This window comes from Drosophila innubila (assembly GCF_004354385.1).
Source record: "Drosophila innubila isolate TH190305 chromosome 3R unlocalized genomic scaffold, UK_Dinn_1.0 2_E_3R, whole genome shotgun sequence".
Taxonomy (NCBI): domain Eukaryota; kingdom Metazoa; phylum Arthropoda; class Insecta; order Diptera; family Drosophilidae; genus Drosophila; species Drosophila innubila.
Window position 1 is genome coordinate 29,803,113 of NW_022995380.1, and position 26,135 is coordinate 29,829,247.

Consider the following 26,135-nt stretch of genomic DNA (forward strand, 5'->3'; position numbering starts at 1 on the left):
TCCAAAATGATCGTAATTTAAAATTTTTTAAAATTAATTGTTCTAAAATCCTTAACTAATCAAAAAGAGCCTCTTCCTATACAATTTTTTTGGTCGCTTAAGATCATTTTAAAATAAGGATTGCTATGTTTTGTTCACAATATACCTTGGAATGTTCTATAAAGCTAGCAATCCAAAAACATTGCCAAATCTCTTGCTGGTTTTCCAGAAACTAACAACTTACTTGTATAAATCAAACTATCTTATGACAAATTTGAGAATATTATATAATATTGTAAGAACTTTTTAAGGAAATTGCAATTGCAAATTATTTTCAAATTTAAATACTTATATTTTAAGTACTATTTAGTTGTAAAACGATACCAACAATTTTTATTTTCGTGGATATTTAAAATAAAATAATGATCCTTCGAAAATTAAAACCTCTGTCAACTCCATATTTCTGGTTTATTTCTTAAAATATGTTTAATTCTACAGCTCTAAGCTTGTCCAAGCTTTAGTTGTTGCATTTAAAAGCATTATTATATTTTATATTTATAAGCAAAAATGACCAATTTGCCCACTGTGCGTTCGTGCCACACATCTGAAGCATTGAAGCCTTGCCAATAAGCAACAACAACTGTTTGTTTTTTAGCTGTAAAAGTCAAACATTTTCCTAATGAATTATTATTACAATTTAATGAAAAATGAGCTGTGGCAACAGCTGTCCAATGATACGATTTGATCTTTGATCGACGTAAACAAATCTAAAGGCAATGATCGCATGGTCACTGCTCTGAATCTTTGTCTTCATTGTGGTCTTAATTACAACAACTGTAGAGTATAATGCGAAATGAGAAATTTCAGTAAAAGTGACGAGCCCATAACTCAGCTCGTATACCCTATGAATAACCATACTAAATACTATACACGTGTGCCAGGCAAAAAATCAAAAAGAAAAAGTAAAAAAGATTGTCTAGATTTATTTATATTTATAGTATGCAAAACTCGATACGACGGGAAGACATTCATGACATTCTTCTTCTTTTTTGTTTTTATTTTATGTGTCTTTTATCGTTTATTAATGAATTTCTGATGCCTATCAAATGAGCTATTTAGTGTGTGTGTATAAAGCCCTTCTTATAAAGAGCGCACATATTGGACACTTATTAACGCTTCATTAAATTCTTGTAGCGCCCACAAATAAAATTAAAGCGACAGCTGAGACATGTAAGAAGAAGCTGGAGAAGCGTAAGAGAAGAAAGAAACAAAGATTTTCTCAGTCTCGTATGTAAAACTGGTTTTTTTTTTGGCTTACGATAAGACTTCTGCGTTGTTCTCTGGGAGCACATGTTGGCCAGCAAACACACAAGATAAAATCTAAGTTAATTGAGCTTCTCAAGTGCCCTACACGGAGATTGGGGGAGTATAAAAGAGAGAGAGAGAGAGCGAACCGGAACTATTAGAAGCATTGATTAAAATAAACCGATAAAAAATTACCAAATTAAGTTAAATAGCGAAAGGATCAGATAAGCATAATTTGCTTATTACGTGCTCAATTCAATTCTCAAAACGACAATTAACAAAACATAAGTAAGATCCGCTTTATCTCAATCTTATGATAAAACGCCTATTTGAGTCGTGCGTACTTGAGTGTAGGGTATCTACAGAAATAAAGAAACAAAAATGCTGATTGAGGTCCAAAAGAAATCAACAGCATTAAAATTAATAAATTTTTCGTATTATTTTAACAGACCCAAAGACAATGCCAATGTACAGAAAACGAAAATTAAATAAAATAAAGGGGAAAACAAAACAAAGTTCATATAAAGCGAAGCTTTTGGGGACTTGAGAAACCAATTCTTGATCTGGCCTGGGCTCTGGTCAATCCATCAAAAGAGATTATATTCATTAACTAGGCAGGCAGTCGGCAACAGGCCTTAAGTTCGGACTTGGAATTGAAATTAAACAGCGAACTGCTGGAATTTCTGAAATATTTTTGACAGTTCTCATCAGAATGTGTTGAAATTGTTATTATTATGATGTTGATGATATTGTTGTTCTTGTTCTTATTGTTAGTTACGAGCAATTTTACAAAAATCATCCAGCAGATCGTATCGCATCATCATCGTAGTGCCACCATGACATACCAAAAATTTCAATTTCGAATGCGGACAGATCTGTGAACTCCATTAAAAAACCGTTTCAGCATACAAGTACTCATAGTTGTAGTTGTTGTCTTTAGTCTGATTCCTCGATCGTTTTTCCAACATGTGTCAAAGTCGTGAACATCTTGACATCACATATAAATATGATTGGGGGTCGATCAACGTCAGCTCTTAACCTTGTAATGATATATATCTAACTAAATGTCGACCAAGTATACAAGTAATACTTTGTACACAGCTATTTACATATATTTTAATGGTACAGATTTCTGCAGCTGTCGGATGTTCTCACAGTCCGACGAAATTATACGAGAATTACGAGTAATTTACAAATGTTCGGTTTGACATGTTTACATAGGCCAACAAAATTATTGGGAACACAGACAGACATGGGCCAAAAAAGGCTAATAGCTACTTACAGCTACTTTCCCAGCTGCTCTTCATCAGGAATTGCGTAAAAAACGAATCTGAACCGAGGCGACCCTATTTATAAGTATACATCAAAAGTGAATAGCTTCCGGATGCTGCGCTAGACAAGCTTTTTGAAGATTTAAATGATAACCGACCAGAGAGACACACACGAAAATTATAAAATAATTTGTTGTCTAAGGCCAAACCAAAACAAACATTTGAATTTTTAAGTTTTTAGCACCAAAAAGGAGCGAATTTTGTGAACTTGAAGCATCAACTCGACTCCGAAATGAAACTGCTTTCAATACCCGCAATATCAACTCATCAGATCTCAGATCTCCGAGATCCGTTACCAAATAAGTCTCTTGATTCGCAAGTGGGCTAACCAGTGCATTCAAGCCATTGTCTTTAAACAATTTAAGGCAACGAATATGGCATACATTAAAAATAATATTAATATTTATGCGAGTCTCTCTTTTTGAATTTAATTATCCAACGCCATTTGAGGTTTGATGCACACTCATTGGGTACTCGAAAGCCGCTTTTTTTTTTGTTTAAACTCATTTTTTCAGTGTTTAAATTGACAGTGCTTTTTTCCCTAGTGGGTAGCTCTAAGTTGCAACATGCGACAACGAGCACACATATGAGTATTTTTTAGTACTTAGTTAGCTGCTCAACCACCTGCAACATTCAACCTAATCAAATAAAGGTGCCAGCCGTACCTTCAACTACGGTTATTGCATTTAACTCTCTGGGAGGGGCATCTATAATCCAAGCAATTCAAGCCAATCTAGAGATTCCACATAAAATCTTGGCGTTCAATACGAGTATGGTAATAAATGCTTTCAGCTTAACGCATTTATAATATTAAGAAAATCAAATGCTAGAGTGTGATCGATTACGAAATACACTTCTGACACCTTTAAATTTTTTGTAAAAAATCATTCAAAATTTTATACAAATTTTGACTTGTAAACTTGCTAAGTCAAAGGTTTGACCAACTTCAAATATTCATAACTTTGTCAAAACTGAACCGATTATTAAGCGGAATATCATTTTGGTCATAATTTGGGCTCTAAATTCATTCTGCATTCAAATTTTGTGTGTTTAAAAAAATTAATATTTTTCGACCAAGATTCGATGTCGATGGTAAGGGTCCCCCCTTTGAGATTTTGAAAATTGAAAAATTTAAATCTCAAGAATTCACTTTTAATCAACTCATTATATCGTAATTAGTATAAAACAACACTTTAAACTTCATTTTGAGACCTTTCATAATTTTGTAAAAAATCATGTCAAATCGGACTAAAATTTTGACTTGTAAAGTTGCTAGATCAAAGGGTTATCCAAATTCAGACATTCATAACTTTGTTAAAACTAGACCGATTTTTTAGCGGAATATCATTTTGATTATGGTTTGGCCTCTAAATTCGTTTAGCATTTAAATATATTTAATTTAGCAAAAAAAAAAATATTTTTGATTCTAGGTCTTGATTTCGCTTTAACTAACTTCAAACTTCTATAACTTTGTCAAAACTGAACAGATTTTCAAACGGAATGACATTCAAAATTCTCCTGAATTTAAATTAAGGCTAAAATTAAGACAAGGCCAGTATACTTTTCTAACAATTAGTAAAAAGTATTCAATTTTTTCGAATTTTAATAGTTTCTCAAAACTGAATACGATTTACATCCAATTTGATCGTTTATGCAGTAGTTCGGCAATACCGTTACCTACTTTATAACATAACTCATCACACCCTCTAACAAGAGTATAAATATTAATAATTTAAAAGATCTACGTTTAGTTTTTCAATCAAAAACTTGTTTATCCAAAGATTATTGTTAAGTGGCCATACTTCCTGTCTTATAAATTTACCAAATTCGTTGGGTATAGCTATAAAATTGATAGACTATTACTTAAGAAGAAGACATTTAGGGATCGGCGATGTCTCTGTTATTATTAATAAAAAGAAGGTAATAAAATTTATAATATTGAATATAAAAAGTTGAGATTAGAAATGCAAACAATGCTAAACCAAATGAATACACTCATTAGCATGCTTTGGTATTTTGAGTATGTAGTCGATCTAGTTGATTATTGCTGAATCGCGTTTAAGCTTATAAATCGATGAATTTTTTTTTTAAACTTGATATGCGAAAAGCGCAAAAAACCAAGTTGGATTGGTTTGGTTGTTGATTGTTGGGAAATCAATCGCTTTTACTACCAAGTTCGAGTACAAATTTATTTATTATTTATTTATTTATTATGCATAACTGTGTTTTACTAACCAATCTGCAGACGATGGCAATTGTTTCGAAATTGTTGTTGAATTTTTATTGATATTTTGCATTGTTTGCGATTTTTGGTGCGTTCATTAACCGCTGATGTTTCTGACCCCCAAAAATACAAAAATTAAATACAGAGTCTCAGTTTATTAGGTTCTGGTTCTAATTTATTGTATTTATTATGTTGTATGCACAACCATGCCATCAATCTAAATGCTTTGCATTACCTGTTCAATTGGGCCTTTATGCTCATAGTTTGTGGTATTTTTATTTGTAGTTTGGCAATTGTCATGTTTGCCAGGTGGCATGACAAATCCAATGAGAGTTCACCTGTGGGTGTATATCTACGGGCATTGTTAAAACAAGTTTCTGCATTTTGTTTTTATTTTTTTATTTTAGCAAATCGAAGTCTCTTTTTGAAGTGTGTCTGATTCTTTTGGCCATATGATATGACCCAATTTCCTTGACACATGCCTGGCAGGTTTACAAACCCAAAACTGTTACGGTTAACAATTAATTCTGCTAGTGCGAATATTGCCCCAACACTTTTAACTTACAATATTCAAAGTAGTTGTTTTTTTTAGACCCTGTACCTAAAAAGTACAAAGGGTCTCTTAGGTGTGTCTCAAAAACTATAAAAGCTAAAGCCACCAAATTTGGTATGTATGCAAAAACATAAAATAATAATAAATTGACAAGTGTAACATACAAAAAATTCTATAAATTACCAAGTATAGTATCCAAAAAATTATTCAAGTATTTTTTGTATTTTTTTTGTATTTTAATATAAAATTTTAAAATAAAACCAAAACCTTTTCATAAAAAACAGGAAATAAGAAATATTCTATGACTTTATAAAGAATAATTAAATTGATTAACATTTTTAAAATTAAAGAAACAAAAACAAAAAATTTTTCTATCAAAAATAGTAAATGGAGATAAATTTTTCAGGTTTGATTTTTTGAACTCTGTTGTTTTTTCAATGTCCGATTTTCCAGATTAAGTACAGGGTCTTTCACAGTCAAGCTCTCTTAACTTCTGCCTTTCCTACGAGTCTTTTCTTGTTTCTTTCTTGCAGATTTCATTAGTCAATAATTGAGTTTACCTGTCTGTTTTGTCAGTGAACCCATAAACACGAACTGTGCCCCGGGGGCAGCCAAACCCGAAGCCAAAGTCGTAACGTTTAAAGCTCGGACTGTGGCATTCATTGAGAACTGAGAATTAAGAATTGAGAATCGGAGCGTCAAAGTTCCCACGCTTGAAATTCTTCACGCATGCCCAGAATGGGGCATGCAACTTGTGGCAACCTTAGACTTTCGCCTTCGACAAATATTCTCGTTAGTTTATTGTTAATGCAAATTGGCGGCCAGTCGACTTTAATTTATAAGTCGATTTTTAATATACTTATTTATGTAGAACAGATGCACAATCGATAGATAGATTGCAGCCCACAAATACATAATCGTATAATCATAATAAACACATTCACGCAACAATAACAACAACAACAAGAGCAACAACATCCACATCCCAAGTAGCCTCAGTTTCAGCCTCAGCCTAAAAAGTAGCACGTGTGTGAGTTTTGGGCTGCTGTTGTTGTTGTGTGTAGTTGTTGTTGTTGTTGTTGCTTTGGTAATGACCCAAATTTCATAGCTAAATACGCCTAATGGTCGTTTAATTATACGACAGACAGCGACAGCAGCAACAGCAGCCGCCGAAACATAAATACAAACTAATTGTACAATAACAAGACATTCCCGTCATACAAACACACACACACACACACATACACGCATATGTGTGTGTGTGTTTATATCGATCAGCCTTATAACAATAGGCCAAACAATGGATATCTTAACAAATACATTCATAATTGCATTTTAAATGCTTATTAAATAAATATAATAAATTTGAATGCTTACACAAAAGTTCCGCCAACGCTCAAGCGCCATCTAGCGTTCTGTGGCACAACTAACGCACACAGCTGTTATTGTTTTTCTTATTGTGGATCTAGCATCTGTTGGTCTAGTCTGCAGATTTTCATTGCCAAAAACAAAAGTGTCAATAAATATTCAAATTAATGTTCTATTCTATAAATAAATGAATATTAAATATTACAGTGTAGTATTTATTAAGTAGTATTTTTATTTGTGTGGTGTATCGGGAAAAGTGAAATATATTAGCTTAAAAACATATTTCAGGATAATCTTAATAGATTTAATTAAATACAATTTAATACAGTATAATAGTATTGCGATATTTTCAAGTAACAGTTGCAAATTGTAATCGCTAGTGATGGTAATTTAACAAATATCAAATTTATTGATAAATTGCAGCAACATTTGATAAATTGTCGCCTGTCTCGTGAAAGGTTCACAAATTTAACATTAATAGAGCTCACAGCAATTTACAGCAGCAACAAGTTGCTGTTGCTGTGCTTGTTTTTGTTGTTGTTGTTGTGGTTGTTGTTGGAACGCAGTAATTTGTGTATATTGTTGAGTAATTGACACGCCTGCTTTACCTAAGCAAAATTGTCAATTGTTTGGAGTGCTAAAAATTAATAAGTGTGTTTAGGTTTCTCAAAGTCTTTTCTTTAGGCCTTTTGACTGATTTCGTTGCGCTCTTCATGCTGTCTATATCTTGTTGTATTTAGTTTTGTTTGTTTTTTTTTTTATAATATTTTGTTTACTGTACTTGAAGGCAATGACTGTGTTCAGCATGCGGCATACAAATTGCTCCTATTCGATTTTATTTTTATATTTATTTTTTTTATTTTTTTGAGAGTTCGTGCCCGCAAGCTCATTACAATCAGCAGCAGTTAACATACTATATATATATACATACATTTTAATCTATAATTGAATTCAATTTTGCAAAAATATATATTGCAAACAAACTATACGCTTTAAAACAAATCGATTTAGAAATATTTCAAATTGTTTCTACCTGCGTAAATAGAATTCATGTTTCGCTTCAGAAATGCATTCTAAATGAAATGCTGAATTTGTATTTAAAATTTAAATTATTCTCTGAGCTACTAGTCTGGCATTGCTTGTGTTTTAATTATAAATATAAAATATTGATTAAATTTGTGCAACAATTATTCTTTTTGCCCATCAAAATAAAGTGTCTGAATTTTCAAAAATCTGTGAAACATGTGTGTGCATAAATCTTTTGTCTTGAAGCTATCAAAATTCATTTAATGCTGAGCGAAATAGATGGAAAAAAGGGTTTATACTGCAATAAAAATTTAATCATTGGCTTGACTTACGTCATCAATGAAAATGGCTTTGATTGCCAATCATTAGATTAATGTTTATCATATGCATATAGCTACATTTATATACTTAAACTGTAGATACATATTCTCATAATAGACTTTTGTATATATATATATATATGATGTGCACGAGTATTTTTTTAAACTTGATCGCACATGCACTTGTCTAAATAAAAAATAGAACAAGCAACGCATACAAATATGCACAATTCTTGAAAAGAAAACATATGTTATATATCGACCGATCTATAAATGTATATCAATATAAAGATCCATATGGACTTATGTTTATGTAAGTATTTAATCCAATTTGTTTAGCTCTTCTTTCTCAATTAATAATTGCATGTTTTAGTTACCAAACTAATAGATTATTTTAAATTAGCTTTTTGTTTTGATTGTCTAGTAATTATTAATAGCCAGAGGCAGACGTGCCTCAACTCATAAACACCAAATAAAGCTGCACTGATAAGAGAGCTTAGCTTATTCTGAGAATGTTATCACCAAACTCGATGTCATGTTGTTAGGCGTACATATGTATGTGTGTGTGATAGACAGATCATCAGTCTGTGCTGATGAGGAAACGATTTCATCTCGATCAATTGTACAACTTGGCGTATACATAACAGACACTTACGCACATTCATACGCCCCGTTGGCCCGCGTGAGTGTAAAATGTGTATGTCTTTGTGTGTATGTGTGTGTGTGTGTGTGTGTGTGTTCACTGTAGCTAAACATTTGAGTAAACATCACATCACATTTGTGCCACAAATTAACATCTATCAGTTGCCGAGTACTCTGTGTACTCTGAGCACAATATCAACAGCTATCACCAGGTGACTGTTCTTAAGGGCCAAGTTAATACGTTTTTGGCCGTGTGTGTGGTCCTAGGTCTATAAGCGGCATTTAGCAGCCGGCAGCGAAAACAAACACGGAAATATTTGTTCAAGCAAATGCAAATAAATAATAAACAAAACTGGTCAATTTAATTATGACAATAAATCGAATTTATATGCAAATTATAGTTTGTATCATTTTAACCAGAAGCCCGCCAGCAAACTTATATAGATAACAAACAACAAATAACAAATAGATAAAAGGGTGTGGGACTATAATGCGATTATGAACAAAGCTGAATATCCACATAAATAAATATATATGATTATCATGTTCATGTTCCAAGAAGTTTTTATTCAAATGATCCTTCACATCCAGGAACTGCACGCTGCATAGCAAATTCTTCTCTCCAATCAAAACGACCTCAGTCGATCCATAAATCATCTAAGTCAAATGTATAAATAAAACCTCAACATTTCGTCTAATTCCGGGGAATGGAAACAAAGGAATTCCGACAGATCGGGACTGCCCAATGAGCTCCTTGAAATAATCATAAAAACAACCAGAAGAAATAATTTGAAATCCCTGCCATTAAAGAATCTTTTTTGTTTCGATCTTTTTGTTAAGTTGGGCTTGTGTTCGGTTCATGGGATTGCTGCACCCATTTGAGTTCAATGATAAAGCGGTGATGTCTAAAGCTTTCAAATATTGCCTTTAAATATTGTAGAGGGGTTTGTCTAAGGGTGAGGGGGAGAGGGAGGGAGGCTAAGCCAGAGTGACTTTGACTTCTGAATTCAGGCAGAAGAGTTTAGCATATGAATAAAAGCATCGGGTCCCCACTTTATATGCAAAGCGTTAAACTTAAGTCGATAATACCAGAGCTATAGATGCATACAGTAAGTCAAGTAATTAACGTGACGAAACATAAAATTGACATATTTTACAAGTTGAAAAAAATAAAAAATATTTTATGTTATTTTCTTATAATTTTCTAAAGAAGAAGAAAAATATCTTAATTGAATTTAAATATTAAGGAAAATAATAATATATACGCATGTGAATCTTTATATCAAAATAACGGGTTTTTGTTTTTTAAATTTAATGAATGAGTGAGTCAGGATAAAGATTTTTATATATTTTTAGATTAAAACCAATTGAAAAATTGAAAACTAATAATGTTTATTTTGTTTGTCAATGTAACTACTTGACGCACTGTATATCTGGCGATGATGATGCCACCAGAGCGATGACAACAGTTTTTTGTTATAATTAAACGAGTGCCATAAAATCGACATAATAATAGTTAATGAAATTATGTAAAGTTATGTTACAAGTTCCATCTGCAAGAGTGAAGAACGCTCACAACAAATGACAGCAAATAAATAAAAAATCATTAAAAGCGTTTCTTCTCGTTTCGGTTAGCTCATAATGGCCAAGACTGCCGCAAACGAGCCAAAACAAACAGGCTAAATACCAAATAAAGCATTAAAACTGAAGAAGGCAACCTTAGGCCGAAACCGAAACCAGATTTAGCTAATTTTTCAAGTTTATAGGCGGTTCTAGCTTTGATGTAAGCCCAACAAATCAGTTAAACAAATTATTAGTTATCCAAATGCAAATACGTGTATCTTCCTCCCAATAACACTCAAATCGCTTTGCTGAAAAAATTCATTCACAACTTTTGACATGCGAAAAAAAATTAAAAAGATAAGAAAAAAAATATATACATATAGAAAACAAATGTGTAGAAAAATTGAACACACAATTATTAGAGGTGTTTTCGCCTTGAATGGGCGACTGGACATTGGTAAGCAATTATGCTAATACCTTGCTTAAAATGGCTGCCTAAACTCCATATTAATATAATAAATAGCCAGACGAGCTAGCACAACAAAATGAAACAAGATTCGTAGTCCGAAATACCAAAACTGAAATCTGTTTTAAAACCAACTAGGTTGAAAATGTTGAACATTAATCTTGACTGATAAATTAAAAAAGAATTAATTAAAATCAACAAACACATGTCGTCTCACATCTCTGCCGCGTTGTGATTCTTGCTGACATTCATTTTATTTTAATTTTTTAATCACTTTGACAGTTGTCGTTCTTTTTATTTTTTAACTTGAAATTGTTTAAGAATTTTTTTTTAATTTTAAGTTTATTTTTTGCACACGAACGTGGGTGGCTCTAAGCGGGCCGGGTGTGTAATTGTGGGAGATTTTGGGCCATATAGCACGTAATAATAATAATAAATAATATTCAAAATTTAAAGCCAACAAACCAAACTTGAAACCGAGTCGGAGACTTTGTCACCAACACCCTAAAGTCACGCCCGCAAAAAACACTTCAATTTACGATTATTTCTCTTTATTTTGCCCTTTTTTTTTTTTGTCTCAGTTGAAATAATTGGCCATTATAATTCAGTGGGCCTATTTGTCGCTCTTTATCACTAAGGGCCCTGACGCACCTTTTTCAAAATACAAATATCAAATAAAATTGAAAGAATTATTACCACAGATTCGTCATATTCAAGTACAACGTCTGTGCTGAGCAGAATAATTCGAGTTAATTATAAAAGAAGAATACTCGTATTCAGCAGAATGTTACCTTTAGTTACTATCGTACGATCATACCTAGTAATCGTACTCGTGGTCGTACCTATACCCTAGAGAGTATATGTATACCAACACCACCCATTGGAATCGTGCCTCGGCTTACAGCAAATTTGTGGCATTTGCGAGTGACAGACAAATGTTTAATTTCTTAAAAAAATGTGCTGCTTATACCCATTGGAAATGGATAGAGGAGGGTATTACAACTTGGTGAAAATGTGTGTGGAAAAAATGTGAAATAATTTTCTTTATTAAATTAATGATTTTTTTTAATTATCAACAAATGAGTCTCCAAAGACTCAAAGATGGTATGTAGCTTCAGAGCAAGTTTAATTTTATATTGTGTTTAATATTATTCTTTGTAATTATTTACATTTATTATTTCTAAATATATCGATTTTTATTTTACTTAAATTATTATAGTTTTTATTTTATAACAATGAAGAAGTTTATTTTAATATAGCCTTTAATATTATTTTTTGGAATTATTTACATTTATTAATTCTAAATATAAAGTTTATATATTTATTTATTTATTTTTATAACAATGAATAATATACTTAGAGATTATTTAAGAAATCATTTTCCATAGTGCTTATCAAGAAAAGCAGCACTGTCGCCATCTAGCTCTCATTACTTGCAATTCGTTACAGGGTATCTTGTAGTCGAGCACTCTCAATTGCAGCGCTTTTACTTGTTCCCCATTATTTTTTGTTGATGTCAACGAACGCTAAAATTTTTTCATGATATTTATTTAAAGTAGACAAAATAAATAACGTGAAAAGACAAAATAAAAAATTGGCAGCAACAACAAAATGGGCTAAGAAACATGCGCAAAGCGTCGTCGTACGACAGAAATAAATACATTCTATAAATATTCAAATTCTTAGCAAAGTACGAAAATCATTGTTGAAATACAAATTGAATGGGGCAAGACTTAAATTCTTTACAATAAATAAAAAAGAAAATATGTATACATATATAATATGGATATGTGTGCTCGTACTTACAGCAACTAGCGCCACATAAAAAATGACACAATTTATTTTTAAAAGGAATTAAGAACCAAACGAGAAAAACAAATGCAAAAAGCTAGAAAAATAAAACAAAAAATTGCCCCTATTTTTCATTTGCGCTTAAGTGTGCTCTTATAATGTCGAGTCGAGTCGAGTCTGTTGTGGGCGAGTTTTTAGCGGGATCCACAATAAGGGCAGGGCATTCAATTGACGCCATTAGGAACTGGGCGTGTCTAGTCCAGTTTCTGGGTGTCATGCCCAATGTCAATCCATAGGGGTTAAACACATGGCCATAAAGAGTCTTATCAATACTCGGACTCGTTGTCGTACTCGTACTCGGAACGGCGAACTTATAATATTGAACATGTGTTCTGACAGCCACATTGACTTCCTAATACGCAGCCAACATTATTTATGAATTCTATTTACATGTGAGTACACCCAACTAATATGAATATGAATACTCGTGTGGATTCATACGAGACGAGAACATGTAAGACTTCGTGTTGTTTTTCCAAATTACACTTCAGTGTAGATAGATACATGCTTACATCGTCCTCGTCTCTCTATGCCTAGAAAAATACGTACAGTACGTTAAATAATAATTTAGACAAAGAAAGCGAATTTATTTATTTCATTGGTAGAAATAGTTGAACGTTTAATCAGTTGATTTTTCTCTTCGTTTTAAACTTATAAGTCTGTTTGAGATCCCTTTTTTAATGTATATTTTTTAAAAAAGTGAAAAAGATTTTTTTTAGCAAACTAAAATATGTGAATTCTTATTGTTGGTCAAAAGAATTACTTGACATACTGTACATACATAGGTGACGAGGTGCTACAGGTCGTAGCGCTGATAAAATGTAAATGGATATTGTTGGGTGATTAATGGGTTTCCGTTTTGTTTACACAGGCAAAAATGTCACGTTCCGAAAACCAGACAAATTGATCTAATCACGCCTTCTGTGGGAGTCCGAAAACTGAGCTATCCGCAACTCTTAGACAACTTCAAAAATCAGCCAAGTAAGACATTAAAAATGTGCTGGATTTGCATTTCATAAATGCAGCTGCAACTTCAATTGTAGCATGAGATCTGAGATCTAAATCTGAATGTGAGTCTCATTCATGCCACGATATCAAATGTTGTTTTATGGACAAGTGAGTATAATAAACATGTCAATATTTTATTAATTTACATACATAATTATCTGGTTGTAAACAATATTGTTATTAACATTTATCTCGTGAATCACCTGATTCCGTAAATTTTCTAGCTACAAATATGTATGTAGTAGAATAAATCTTAACATTGTATACTGATAAAGATAAAGATCTGACTGATAAAGATCTTAACGGAAGCACATGTCAGAAATGGCGCAACTCTTATCGGTCACTTATGTATGATGTCAAGATATGATATGTATATGAGAAAACACACATAAACATTTACGTACTACATACTATATGACGTTAGTTAATGAAAGTGAGTGTTAATGTGTAAACAATTAGTTGGTTCATGCTCTTATCTTGTCTACTTATTAAGCGTTAAATATTATATGTTTTTTTTTTAAATGTAAACCATTCTTCTTTAACATATATCTTACATTTTTTGGAATCGATAATCTCTTTAGATATTTTTCTTGTATGTTTAAAAATTTTTTTTTGACAAATGGACTTACAATTTATTTTATTTTTTAAATAAACCATTATATAGCATTTGAAGCAAAATTTCTTTTAAAAGTTAAGTGTCTTTAAGTAAATAAATAATAGCATATAATCTAAAAGTTGATTTACCGATATATATTTCTTCTTATCTTAAACTTTTTAAATTTAAATGTATATTTTTGGTGTTAAGTATTGCTAAGGTTAAAATTTAAATTTGATGTACATTTTTTAATAGTGTACTGTTTTTTTAAGTTTATTTAAATATAATTAAATGTTTGCAATTTATTTATGACTCTTTAAATAAAAAATGTTTGTTTGTTGAGCAACATTGATTAAATTTTTATCATGCATTTTCCCTTACTGTTTAGGTGATCCCTGTCAATTTATACAAGATTTGTTTTAAATCTAACTACTTTCCAGTGCCTCTGCCGACTTGCAATTGAATTTGACTTTGTTTTCTATATTAATTTATTTTATTTTGTAACTTGTTGCTATTGTTTTTGTTGTTATTGACTGACTGTCTGTGTGCTCAGTGAAGCGTGTGTATTTAAATGCGGTGGTCGACGACGCTTTCTTTGTATTTCTTTGGGCTTTAGTTAACAAAAAAGTGAATACAAAAAAAAAAAGCAAAATCAAAATAGAAATAAAAACAAAAAAGACAAAATTGAAACCAAAAAAAGAAAACGACAAATCAAATGAAATTATAAAAGAAATGAAAGAACTCGACAAATTCGATGCGAATCAAAGCAATAAATTAAGTTGCGTTTTTTTTTTTTTTTTTTTGGTCTACGCAAGCCGATTTCGATTAAATAAATAAATGAAACAACGTGAAACAAAAGACAATCGATCGGCTAGTGAAGAGAAGAGAAGAGAAGAGAAGAGCAGAGACCCAAACTGAAAACCCAAAACCCAAAATCACGCCATGAAATATGAAACGAAGGGCTGGCAATCAGTTCAGAGAAGTCCGAGAAGTTTTTGAGCTACAATCTGCAGTATTTATGTATATGTGTATTTACCTGTTTCTCGACCAGCGGCTGTGTGTAGATAAATTCCTTTTTGGGTGAGTAGAGTTCCGGCGGCGTTCCTTTGTACGAATAGCGCAGGACATTGTCGTCGAGGGCGGCAAATGTATCTGTCTGCTCCTCCTCCTCCTCCTTCTCTTTGCTCTCCCGCTGCAACTCCTCATAAGGTATTCCATTGTAATTCGAATTATTGCTCCAACTTTGCTCCTGCTCCTCACTTGGCCAGCAGAGTTGCTCGGATTCATTGCCCTGACGGAGCAGTCGATGATCCTCAGCTGGCAGCGTTGATCCTGTCTCCGTTCCTGGCGACGCATTAGACATAGCGGTCTAACAATTTGCTTGGCAACGGTTTAAGTACGGCAACAATTCAGATATGTGTATCTATGTATCTATGTGTGTGCGTTTGTATCTCTTATGTTGATTTTGCGGGCTTGTTTTTTTTGTTAATTGAAATGCGGCACCGCACCACACACACACCACACACCACACACACACACACACACAAACACACCACCGAAGCACAACGCACGCGCTCAGGCATCCGCGGTTGAGACTGTGAGCAACATTGTATCTTCTATCTTGAGTAGGACTAAATTGGACCTCTACATAAAATAAAACGATTAAAGAAGTTAGCAACTAACTAGCAAAGATAAACGAACTGATACGGATGCTGCTATCACATGTATCTGCGTAAGATCAGGTAAATACACACAAGTACATGTACAGTTAGTAAAGTATTTATTTTGACCAAAAATATATATTATTTATTTTCCGAGCCCTTTTAATTTTTTTTTAACTTATTCTAAAAGTTATTAGCAACTAACATAAAATTAAAAAAACTTAAAGTTTTATTTTTTTTTTTTATATTTTGTTAAAGCAATTACTTGACTAACTGTATGTTTTTACTAAGTTAAGCTTGTCAAATAAAAGTGTTCACTGAAACATCAAAATCCAATGTTATATTTACACGATTTGCACATAGATACTACAAAAAGATACAAAAAGTATCTCGACATGTGTATTTATGTACTATTTATGTTGTTGCTTTTCATGCTGCATATTCAACTTAATATTTTATTAACTTTAGCATTTTTTTTTGGCAATTTTTTTTCTTTCTTTCGCTTTTAATTTTTGTATATTTTTTTTTGCCTTTTCTTAAACTTCTTGATTAACAACAGCGACATTTAACGAAGGTTGCCGCCAACCAAGTCAAAGTTGAGAGCAAGCACGAGATACACACAGCTATACACACGCATGCGCAGTCATAAATACATATATTTATATATATATATATATTTAATTCATAACAAGGCTCAAAGCATTATTACCGTTATTAACTGTCACGACGCGTTGCCAAACATTTTGAAATAATAATTTGAAATTGATATCGACAACGAATTTAGAAATTTGAAATTTGAAATTTCGCGTGGAATCTGAATAAAAATGTAACTCTCGAATTTGTCGAAAGATCGCCAAATCGCTGCGCGCGCAAAATAATAAAATCAAATCAAATCAAAACGACGACGACGAAAATACGAAAATACGAAAAGACGAATGCTTAAGAAAACAAAATGTTCGGTTCGCGCGCGTTTTCGTTGCGATCGGTCGAGTTATCTCTTCAGACTGTTTTATATGCTTCTGCTTCTGAGTTGCGGCTACGCTAAAAACTGCTGCATGTTTGAATATGCTATACAAACACACACACACACACACACACACACACACACACATACATGACTAAATACATACATAAATCACACACACACATACATATGCAATGCCTTCAAACACTTGCGATCGGCTTTAGATTTTTAGTTTGTTACCAGACGCCGTGGAGTATGGTTTCTAATGCTACAAGACTGCATCCTGTCTCTATATCCGGCCCGACTTCCCAGCGGAGGATACAACAATAACTCTTCTCGCTCAGGAACACGATCTCTATATCGTGCCGGCCCGAAGCACTCAGCACTATCGCAAACGTGTCAAGCGATCTTATACAGAAAGAGAGAGAGAGAGAGAGAGAGAGAGCTACACGTATACACACACCTATATATACAGACCTATACATATACGACAAACGACGCGCTGAGTAAAGCTTAAAAAGAGCGCAAGCTTCGAAAAGACTCTCTTAAAACCCACTCGCAGCTTCGGCTGAAAAAAGCACCAGTAAAATATAAAAAAAAAAATGCGATTATAATGCTGTTTACAGTGTTAACTCAAGAATACCCTAACAAACAATTTGCACCTATTATGCAATAGCTTCAAATTTCAAAAGCAAGCTTACTGAATAACTTTTAAAAATAAATGGAAAAATGTGTGTTAAATATGTACTTTTGAAAAATGTTTTCTAATTATTATATTGCATATAATTAACATTAAAGAACTCAAATATTACGAAGATTACGATTCCACATTGATATAGAGCCGGTTTTCAATATCTAGTTAAGGGGTTTGATAAATATATCAGCGCTATTTTTACGTCAAATGTATAAAAATTAACATAAAATTAGAAAATATCTTTATGAAAAAATGTAAGCAGACTTTGAAAACCGGCCATTATTTATCAAAATTTAGATATCACACCATTTATTTTCGGTCCAATAATTCCCCAGACTGCACTTTATTTAAGTGTCCGATTAAACTCCTATGTTTATTATCAATCGTAAAAACATTTTTAATAACTAGACAGTTTTTAGTTTATATATGCCACAGTTAATGGAAAAACAGTATTAAAATTACGTTTTATAATGAAGAAATCACATTCCGAATTTGCTATCTACTTTTGTCTGAGACTCACAGACTTAATATTTGTATACTTACATTACTTTCATCATTTGGCAATTAATCCATCTCAACGTTACATAACTTTGCACTAAGTTGAAATACCCAATATTTATCAAAATTTAATGGTCTCAGCGTAAAAAAAAAGCACTTTGAAAACACACACGCCCGCATCGTCTGTTTTTCTAGCTTTGATAATTCTGATTAAATTAAAATTTTTTTTTGATTTATCATGAACCGCAAATGTTATAGTTTGTTTTCAATAAAAAATTCTATGTTATAAATATTACACAATTTGATTATATTTCTTGAAAAAATACAAGTTTTGTTCAAATAAAATAATTACAATTTAATGAAAATGCATTTTTATATATTAGCTTTTTATTCAAAGCTGCGAAAGATGTAAAAATTCATATTTCACTTTTCCTTCAAACAAATTTGTAGTCTCCGATATCTCTATTACTTTTGGATGCAACTTAACGACTGTAACTGCAAATTGCTAAGGGTTTTCCGAGGGCTGCATTACGTGAATGGCGCCAAGATTGTAACGGATGATAACAAGATCAGCAGAAGTTCAAGACCGGAAAATGATATACATGATATAAAAATGTTTGATGCAATCTTGATGGCTGCTAAGAGTTTTAAGATATTACAATTTACCATTCTCAGAAAAACAGGTGAGAATGACTGACTTGACAACACCCGATACACATATATGCCCTTAAATATTTACCCAGCTTAAACTTATAAACTATATTACTATATATTTCAGAGAAAAACGTATATGTTCTTTAATTTGTTAATATAACATCTTATAATGTGAAAGTGATCAACAATGCAATACCCTATAAACTTTAAAAAAAAAGTTATAGTCATAGAGATAGAATTTTTCTGAGTTCTGAAACATATTTCTCAGAAAAATTAAGTAAATTTGGCCAATGTGTAGTGCTTTAATTTATTGGTCTTTTTAGAGACCTTGAAGAATAATTGGAAAATGTTAATTAATGATTCAGTTAGCTTCACTATGAGTTCTATAAGTTCAGCTCCAGTCTGACGACATCAATGTTCGAATATAGCATTAGGTTTCATTAGTTATTGAGAAGTGCTCTCCATACATGTATAAGACCAAGTATATATTATATTCTATGGCGAATTACCATATGTAGCAATTGACCTTTTTGCATATAAAAAATATTCTCTTTAATCAAACGCAACAACACAAGAATTAATCAATTAAAAAAGACAACGAGGCGCACATTAAAATATAGTTGAAAATTAAAAATCCATTTCGCAAACACTGTTTGTTGTTGTGCAACACTGGCAATGCCACTTAGAGCGGTAATAATAATGCTAAAAATTTGGCAAAGCGCAAAATGATAATGAATAACAGAACAGAATAGACGAATAGAAAAGATCAGAGATCAGAGCAAAGCTCCGATCTAAATACTAAATACGTGCAACAAGGCGTTGCATGATGGTTCTGCAACGTGCAACACATGTTGTGTAATTAACAACAGTCAGGAAAATGAAAATGCAATTTAAACAAGCAACATTAAACAGCAGCCGACCAACAAGTCTTACAAAACAGCCAACATTTTTATCTATTACTACACCGATGACCAAAATACACTCAGAAAGTTCACATTAAATCAAAATAAAAATTCCCGGAGTGCAAAGAAATTATGATGAATAAATTAACATATAAAAATATTATTATAAAAGACACTTGACTAGTTTTGATTAGTAACTTAAAGTGGGTTATGAAATCAAAATACCATTTAATAAAACTTAAACATGGGCAACTTCAAGGGGCAGAACGTAAAGGCAATGATCAAACACACTTGAGACATGGCATATAGTTGAAAATCTATAGACGGAAATAACTGATGCTGAGGCTGAGCATTTCAACCGCAGCGAACCACCCAACCACAATCTACAAACCACAAACCACAATCTACAAGCAATCTAATATCCGCTGGGCAATTCGATCATCTTAATAATTAACGCATTTAGATCATTTAGACTCGACGCAGCACGCGCAGCTATAAATTTAAAATGTAAACTTTTATTTCAATAAAGTATAGTTTCAGCTTTAGACCCTGTTAAAAAAAAAACCATATAAAGAGTTTTGTGGGAAAAAAAAATTCTGAATTTATGCTTACATTTGAACTCCTTCAAGATTTTTATTAAAATTAAATATAATAAAATAAAAAAATTTTAAAGCTACACTGATAAAAAAAAAAAATGTTCTAAAACCAAGATTTTGTTCTTAAACTAAGAATTATGGTCTAAAAAGCGCTTAGAAAACACAAAACTCTTAAAGGCAGAAAACACATTTTGTATCATTCTTAATATCAAATAAGAATTCTTTGAAGAGAACATTTCAAATGAGACCAATTTTTTATTATAAGGATAATATTTCTTAAAATGTAAGTCAACAAATAAAAAACAATTGGAATGATTGGTATTTATCATTCTTTTATTGTTGTTTTATTTTAATGTTTATACATTTTTTCTGCCTTGATAATTTTATAAGCATACGTTTAATTTTTTATTCCTTCAAGGAGTGGGACTCGAACCCGCACTTTCTTTTAACTACTATTAGCTTCAAATACATTTTTTATTTTTTTATACTTTCCTTATGTTAAAAACTGTTTTTTTATATTTAATATTATAAGTATTAGTAATTTGGATTTAAAAAGATTTTATCTTATATTTAAGATGAACGTTTTCGATTTTAAAAAATGGTATTTTTTTCAGTGTAAAGACAAAAAGAGATAAACTATAGTACAATTTGATATTCACAGAAACTCTACAGAGTCTCTCACAGTCGTGTACGCTGTACTGCTTTTCTACCAGTTTGTTTAGCATTAGTTGCCAAAATAGATTCGAAATCAATGATGTTGCCACACAGCGATCGTATCGATCCATTGCGGATGTGGCAGGTTCGTGTATCTTGCAGATGCAATCTCTTGGCCAACGATGATCGCAAAGTTCCAATAGATATGTACATAATATGTGTACGAATATTTACGATCATCTGTATATTGTATCTGTATCTGTATCTGTATCTGTGTTTATATAAATATACATCTAGAAGATGCCTGTCAGACAGTGCGTCTGTTCATCTGTCTGTGCGTCCAACACGCGCTGAACTCTTAGTCATTTTTTGGGATGTGCCGATGTGAGTGTGTGTGTGTGTGAGTGTGTATCTGTGTGCGTACATGTTGTGCGTGCTTTGCTATGTTTATGTCTCTTTTTTTTCTTTTTTCTATCTTCTGTTTTTTTTTTTTTTTTTTTTTGTTGCCAACACGCTTGATTAATAAATATTGATCCTGATTGAATGATGGAAAGCTTACGAAAACTTAAATGGCCATGCGAGTTGTGAATACACTCATACCGATACTCATTATTATTGTAGTATTCACAGATAGTTAAAGAGAGCTCAGGTTTTTTATTTTTTCTTTGCAAGTTCGCCTGACAGCTGCTCAATCAAATCAAATCAAGTCAAATCAAATATTTGGGCTATCTAAACACAAAACCTTTTTGACATTCACCCCCGGCATTCGGCATGCGATGGGATCGGATCTGTGCATCTGTGATGTCTAAATTTGCAAAAAATATAAAATAAAGAAAGAGAAAAAATCAAAGTCAATTACGTGCGCTGTCAATCAATGGCAGGAATCGAAATCGAAATCGAATATCGAGATGAAGATCCGAATAGGTTCAAGAAGAAAGAAGACATGCGTAAGAGCATTTTAGTGCGCAAGTTGCGTGGTCAAAATGACGAGTGCCGAGTATCTCAAAGATACATTTCGCTTAAGTGTATGGCATACATCATCCATTCAGCTACATAACTACATACATACGTACATTAATTCTTCCCAGATGGCGTTGTCGATGTCGATGTCCATGTCGATGCTGCCCATTGTGCGTTGACCCTGAGACAAAAACGCCCACGCAATGCGCAAATATAAACTAATGTATATATAAATATCCATTCAATATTCGTATTTCGTACATATATAGTATGTCTTGCCATTCAGAGAGATGGCACATGGAGAAAGTGTGTTGGTTCTGCACATTTTGAGAACAATTTGGCAAATGCTTCAAAAGAATCTCTTGGGAGTCGTTTACCCATCATCTAATGAGAATTCATTGATGAGTACATTGTGATCATAAAGTACTTCAATCTTATAAGTATACATAGAAGAGTTAATTATGATCATAACCCATCTTTCTTTCAATTATTTTCAGTTACATTTTTATCTTTTCTGCTTTCTTCTCTTATTTTATCTTGAATGCAAAACAATTTTTATTCGGCATCTTAAGTTTCAGCATCAAAATAATACAATAAGATAATAGAAACCCATCTTAAAAGCATAAATTGAAGATTTTATCCCCAATCTTATCCTAAAGCTGTTTACTTTTTTTAATCTTTTCAGTATTAAAATTAACATTCTATTTAAGTTATTCGAATTGTTAATCTAAAATATAATTTTTTTTAATTTTATACTGAATGTTTAATCACTATATTTGTCGACTGCTGTTAGCTGTCGTTAAATAAAATAAAAAGAACTCATTGATGAGTTAATTATGAACGTATTTCGGGGCAAAAAACCCGAATTAAGATGAATACAAAATTATACTAAACAACAGATAAAGGTACCTGCATACTGTTCAACTGTTTCCTGGAGAGTTCCAAGGTTGTTAACGCTTTTGAACTATGCGATGAATGATGCCAAATGAGAAATAGAAACCATTCAGATCCGAAAATATAAAAAATATGCTGCGGTCAAGCACTGGGCACTGGGAATAAAGTCAGGCCACAATTATGCTCTCAAATTTCAGAAATGCAGCTCCTACCTAAAAGAGCATAAAATTCTTCAATTGAAACATTGTTTTTTTATTCAATGAATCGCGAATGAGACATGCATATAATATGCAATGTCTAAACTCAATATGAGAAGCCCTCAAGAAGGCATGGGGAGGGAGCTAAAAAAAATATGTTGTCTGTATATATTTCTCATTAATTCGTTGGTTCATTGATTCCGAAAACGAAATTGAATGCACTCATAAAAATTATGGAGTTGCATAAATACCAGGGCGTATTAGAAACGGCAACAGCAACAGACGAGCAGCCCAAAATGCATATATCTACATACATAATTACATGCTTAAAAATATGTATACAATCGTATATATTTTTATGCATATATATACGTCTATATAGACGTTGATTCCACGCTGCGTCAGCAGCACGAGCTCCAACAGCAAAGAAACTCTCCAATTGCACAGTGGGGCTTAGAATTTGGTTAAAATAGCTACAAAATCAGCAAAGCATTTCATATTAAGAAATTTCCTGTAGTTTGACCCTCTTCTAGTTCGAATTTCGCAAAATGCCGTCCTATTTTCACGATAAATAAGTTTAAGCTACGTTATGTCAAAATTTCAACCTCCTAGGACTTGCAGTTTGGGCTGCATAGACGTCAATCAGTCAGTCAGTCAGGACAAACAGTTCTATGTATAATTGACTTAAAGAGGTTTTATTTTTCGGAGGTTCTTAAAGTTTTTTTTCATGTTTAAGGTCGAAATTTATAATTTTTGTTAGCTAAATCAGAGAAATCGCCCACTGTGCATCGGGTGGGCAAGAAAAACTAATGTGAGCCGCTTATGTCTGGTGTTCTATGGCTTATTGCTTATGGCTTTTGCATTTTGGCTTATTGCCTAAGCCTAAGCTCTTGTTTATGGTATGGAAAATGGGCTTATGTATTTTTAGAATTGCACATGATACTCGATTAATTGGAGATGCTGTCAATTGCAACACAACGCTCACCACTTGCCACTTGGCTGTGGCATCAATTGATCCTCGCCGGCGATAGTCACAGCTGTAGCCAACATTTTGCAGCTGCCAAGACAAGTCGAATACTTGAATTCCGGCTGAAAGAGAGAGAAACAGACAGACAGACAGATAGACAGGCCGAGTTGAGTTTACACCTTCAGTTGCCTTGACCTATTGACATTACACATTTGAGGCGCATTTTAATTACGCGTTGAGCTCTTCGTGAGTTTCTTGCATAAGTCCAGGAATGGAATAGTGGTTAGGAAGGGGGGTAAGTGGCATTTGTCAGCTAGCCGGTTGCAAGGGGCGGAATTTCTAGTTACGGTAGCGCCAACAAATTGTCATAATGATTTATAAACATGCAAAACAAGTCAAACTAGCTGTAATTCAATTGCTAGACTTCAGATACCCAGTAGACCATTAAAATACAAAAAAAAAAAACCATAGAAAAGTTAAAAAACAAATATTTTAATATTTAAATTGGAATATAATAAAGAAATAAATAATACAAAAACATTTTATTTTAGGATAAATTTATATTATGATTAGGTTTAGTTACAACGATTTTAGTTCATAAGCTAATGTGTATAATTATATGGAATCTACATGCTTATAGCGCTGCGCAATAAATAAAAATAATAAGGTAACAAAAAAACCGAAAAATATATTTTCATAAAAATATAGTTCATATTATAGTAATATGTGTGTTTTAATATACAAATTAATTTCATGTTGACCTTACCTTTCAATTAAATTATACACATCTTAATTTACCCAATTTCATAACTTTAATACAGGGTATAATTATATTTTTAGAGTCAAAGATCTACAGCATTATTCACAATATAGAAACTCACTATTGCTACCACTATATATCAACCACAATTGACCTTTTGTCACATGAGAACAATAGCGTCGTCTAGATACTCAGTCCCTATCCCAATTCCCATCCCCTTCTCGATCCGAGGCACAGTCACAGTCCCCAGACAGACGAAATTAATTATAGTCTTGTAAATTGTCTTGAACAAAATTATTAATTGATCGCAGATAAACGTTATGTGGCAAAATACAACAACAACAACAACAATGCTGTAATTTCTGAAAGAATTAAATGACATTTACAAGACTCTTAAAACTGGCGCCACTCGGAATGCTAAAAGTCACGTTGACAATATGATGATGTTACGACTATAGCGGGTTCCTCCCAACTGAATTATGAATTAAAAATTATTTCAATATTTAAATGGAGATATTGCCAACTAAAACATGCCAGCTGTATCTAAAAGCAGTATCGCATACATCATTATAAATTAAGTAAAGATTTGTTATATGTTAATAAGACAACACTATCTAATTAACTACTTGAAGCCGATGAAAGTATGCAATAAGCTATCTTATTAACACTTTTGGGAAATTAAAGTATGCTATTAAGATGTTTCATCACAGTTTTTCCTTTTACTGTTTAAGTTTTTTTAAACTTACAGAAATTTTAAATAACTAGAGAATTTTATTTCCGATTTACAAAATTGTGTAACTTAAAACAATTTAATTTATTCGAAACGAAACTGTTGCATATTTATAGGCTTTCTAATTAAAATGCATAATCTTAAGACAATTTTTTAAGAACATAGTTAACTGAATCCATTGCATTTAAACGTAAAATCCGCGGAAATTGATTTTAAATTAAATTTTTTTTTCATATTTCATCATAAATTCATTTAAATTTAATTATTTTCCTAAAAAAAAATGTTGGCTCTCTGGATCTGTGTTTCGATTTTAATGCTAAGGGTCCCCCCTTTGAAATTTTGAAAATTATAATTTTAAAATCTCAAGTTTTCACTTTTAATCAACATCTTATATGTTAATTAGTATAAAACAACACTTTAAATTTGATTCTGAGAGGTTTCATTTTCTTGTCAAAAATCATGTGAAATCGGACAAAAATTTGGACTTGTATAGTTGCTTAGTCAAAGATTTGAGCAACTTCAAATATTCATAACTTTGTCAAAACTTAATCGATTTTCAAGCGGAATGTCATTTTGATCATGATTTGTCCTCTTAATTCAATCTGCATTTAAATTTTAATAATTCCGAAAAAAATATGTTCCCGATAAATTTTTAGTTTTAAGGCATAGGGTCCCCCCTTTGAAATTTTGAAAATTATAATTTTAAAATCTCAAGTTTTCACTTTTAATCAACTCCTTATAAAGTAATTAGTATAAAACAACACTTTAAATTT

General features: G+C 32.1%; 1 protein-coding gene and 1 long non-coding RNA gene across 2 annotated transcripts in view; one reads left to right on the plus strand and one right to left on the minus strand.

Annotated features, from left to right (window-relative positions):
• Positions 1-16,885, minus strand: part of LOC117790366 (A disintegrin and metalloproteinase with thrombospondin motifs 9) — a 50,358-nt gene extending 33,473 nt beyond the window's left edge. Inside the window, exons 1-3 of the mRNA XM_034629802.1 lie at positions 16,602-16,885; positions 15,525-15,875; positions 15,268-15,449 (exon numbers count right to left, since the gene is read on the minus strand). Of these exons, the coding sequence (XP_034485693.1) occupies positions 15,268-15,449; positions 15,525-15,594 (252 nt within the window). The 5' untranslated portion in view covers positions 15,595-15,875; positions 16,602-16,885. The remainder of the gene's footprint in view (positions 1-15,267; positions 15,450-15,524; positions 15,876-16,601) is intronic.
• Positions 16,886-21,167: 4,282 nt separating this feature from the next.
• LOC117791693 lies at positions 21,168-21,796 on the plus strand. The gene is made up of 2 exons (XR_004618094.1): positions 21,168-21,238; positions 21,527-21,796. It is a non-coding gene; the product is annotated as an uncharacterized LOC117791693 (long non-coding RNA).
• The last annotated feature ends 4,339 nt before the right edge of the window (positions 21,797-26,135 follow it).